The sequence below is a fragment of the Rhagoletis zephyria genome, unplaced genomic scaffold (genome assembly GCF_001687245.7).
Source record: "Rhagoletis zephyria isolate East Lansing unplaced genomic scaffold, Rhagoletis_zephyria_1.1 Rzeph_scaffold_00741, whole genome shotgun sequence".
NCBI classification, from domain to species: domain Eukaryota; kingdom Metazoa; phylum Arthropoda; class Insecta; order Diptera; family Tephritidae; genus Rhagoletis; species Rhagoletis zephyria.
The window spans coordinates 3,846-6,061 of record NW_016157825.1 but is presented as its reverse complement, the minus strand read 5'-3'; the positions used below and the strand labels follow the sequence as shown (position 1 = coordinate 6,061).

General features: G+C 33.5%; 1 protein-coding gene across 1 annotated transcript in view; it reads right to left on the bottom strand.

The window, feature by feature from the left end:
• Positions 1-1,748, bottom strand: part of Rbcn-3A (rabconnectin-3 alpha) — a gene marked incomplete at its 5' end in the record, with an annotated part of 167,835 nt that extends 166,087 nt beyond the window's left edge. Inside the window, one exon of the mRNA XM_017613962.1 lies at positions 1,525-1,748. Coding sequence (XP_017469451.1) covers positions 1,525-1,748 — 224 coding nt within the window. The remainder of the gene's footprint in view (positions 1-1,524) is intronic.
• Positions 1,749-2,216: the final 468 nt, after the last annotated feature.

Here is a 2,216-nt window from a genome sequence, read left to right as displayed (position 1 = left end):
AACTGGGATTCAGATTACAATCTCCCCCCTTACACAAGTCGTCTAAAGCTCATAAATTTGCCTACACTCGCAAGTCGTAGAGAAATGCTGGGTATAATATTTATCGTAAAATTAATGACAGGCTCGATTAATAGCCAGCCCTCCTGGCTGAGGTAAATTTTAATGTTCGAGTGTCAAGACACTTTCGACCTCTATTTTTAAAGCCATGCAAAACTAATTTTGAACTAAACGAATCATTCCGTGGTTTATGTCAAGATTTTAACTGTCATTCCAGCACGTTTGACGTATCGGACTCGTTTTTACTATAAAGAAAACTATTATTTCCACTCTCAATAATTGAAATACTATCTTTAGCATATCCAATCAGCTGATGAATTTGATTCTGTAGCTGAATAGTTTTAGATCTCGACACTTAACAAACTCCTGTTTCCACTACTCGGCACCAAAAAACTAAAAAAAAAGGTTCCGTACGTCATGCGGACTGCGCCCCTCGTGTCGGTTGGGCGGGAATGGAGGGTAAAAGTCGTTGGGATTAATTAATTAAACGAATGGAAATCTTTGTGTATACATATATTGCTTTAACGTTTGAAAGCAGTTGTGTTTAGATTGATCAATTTTTTTGGACCATTGTGCAATAGCTCCGTTTCGTATTGCTATAATAACAGAGCTCGCCTTATAGTTGTAAATTTAAAAAAATGTATACTCTAAATAATTAATAATATAAGGATGTGATGGCCTCGCCTGTCGCATACGACTTATGTATGTAGTCCATTGGCGAATATATCGGTGGATTGAATACATTTTCTAATGTAGAGTGGACGCTGTCTACCTCCACACTTTTTACCTTTGTTAATTGTCGGATTCCAATTGCAAGCGATCAAATTAAATAGTAGAATCTATGTAGTGTAAGTGGTATGTGCATAGATATGGATGTATGTATTTAGTTGGTTTATAATTATTTTTTATATCGAAATCAAAGCACACTCATCACATTCGCCTGCGATCAACAGTTATAAGCAAGTAAGCGTATACTCTTTTTTTTCAGAGTATTTCTAGCACTCCGGGCACATAGCTGTTTTTGGTCAGTTCTAAACCAAAAGATATATAAGAGAACGGCAAATGCAGTAATGTGGGCAATAGATAGTGTTAATAAAATATGCAATACAAAAAATTGACAAAAATCACATAACCGTTTTTGTTGGCGCAGCGACGATATGTTCGTTTTGTATTAATTTTGAGCTTTGAGAAAACAGCTTACAGATTTTGTTGACAGGGCCCTAGCGCCAGGTGTATCTATATTGTAAATGCTGAATCAATCGACAGTAACTATCCATCACTAAACGAAACCTAATCTGAAGACATTGCCTACGGGAAACTCTTGCACTTTTTTGACGTCAGAATATGTCAGTGGTAGAAAATGTCATATTTAAAACAAAAAAAAAAAAACAGAAAAAAGTTGTTTTAAATCAGCGTTCTATTTTTAGTTTAAGTATCTAAAAAATTGCTCAACCTAAATTTACATACCTGTAATCCAAATAGTGTTTAATATTTTTATTTCTGAGAAGCACTGGTGTGGGTTCAAATATGCATATTTTATTTTCGTAAGATGCTGCAATTTTTCCAGTATCGGTACTACAATCGAGCGCAGAAATTTTGACGTAACCATGTGTTGCTCCTGGAATTATTTGCACTCGTTCGAAAGTGCTAGCTAGAATTACAATATTGCACCCGGCGGCGTATGCCTGAAAATATAGTTATATTTGAAATGTAGGTAAGTGTTGTGTAAATCAATTATAGTTTTAAGTACTTTATAACACAACCCTGTAAATGAATATGTAACTAGCAAGAACATGAAATAAAACAGTCGTCAGCCAGAAGTCAAACGTGCATGATACAAAAAAGAAGGTAGTTTCAATAAACAACTTTTTGATTAAAAATCAGATTTTTGACAATTGCTCAATTGTGAAAAATTCGGAGCGGCGTTACCCAATTGTAAGTGTGTGGAAGATTTTATATCCTAAATTTGGGATTATAAAGAAAATAGTTGTATTAATATTTACCTTTTAAAAATAATTAATATCTTATCTTAAAAACGTTTAAATTTTACATTAAATTTGATAACAACTTGCCAAATCATTATTTTAATATTAATACAACTTCAGTGAACATATTTTAAAAGTTTTTGAGTGTCCTCATGTCATCTGAATATTTCACAT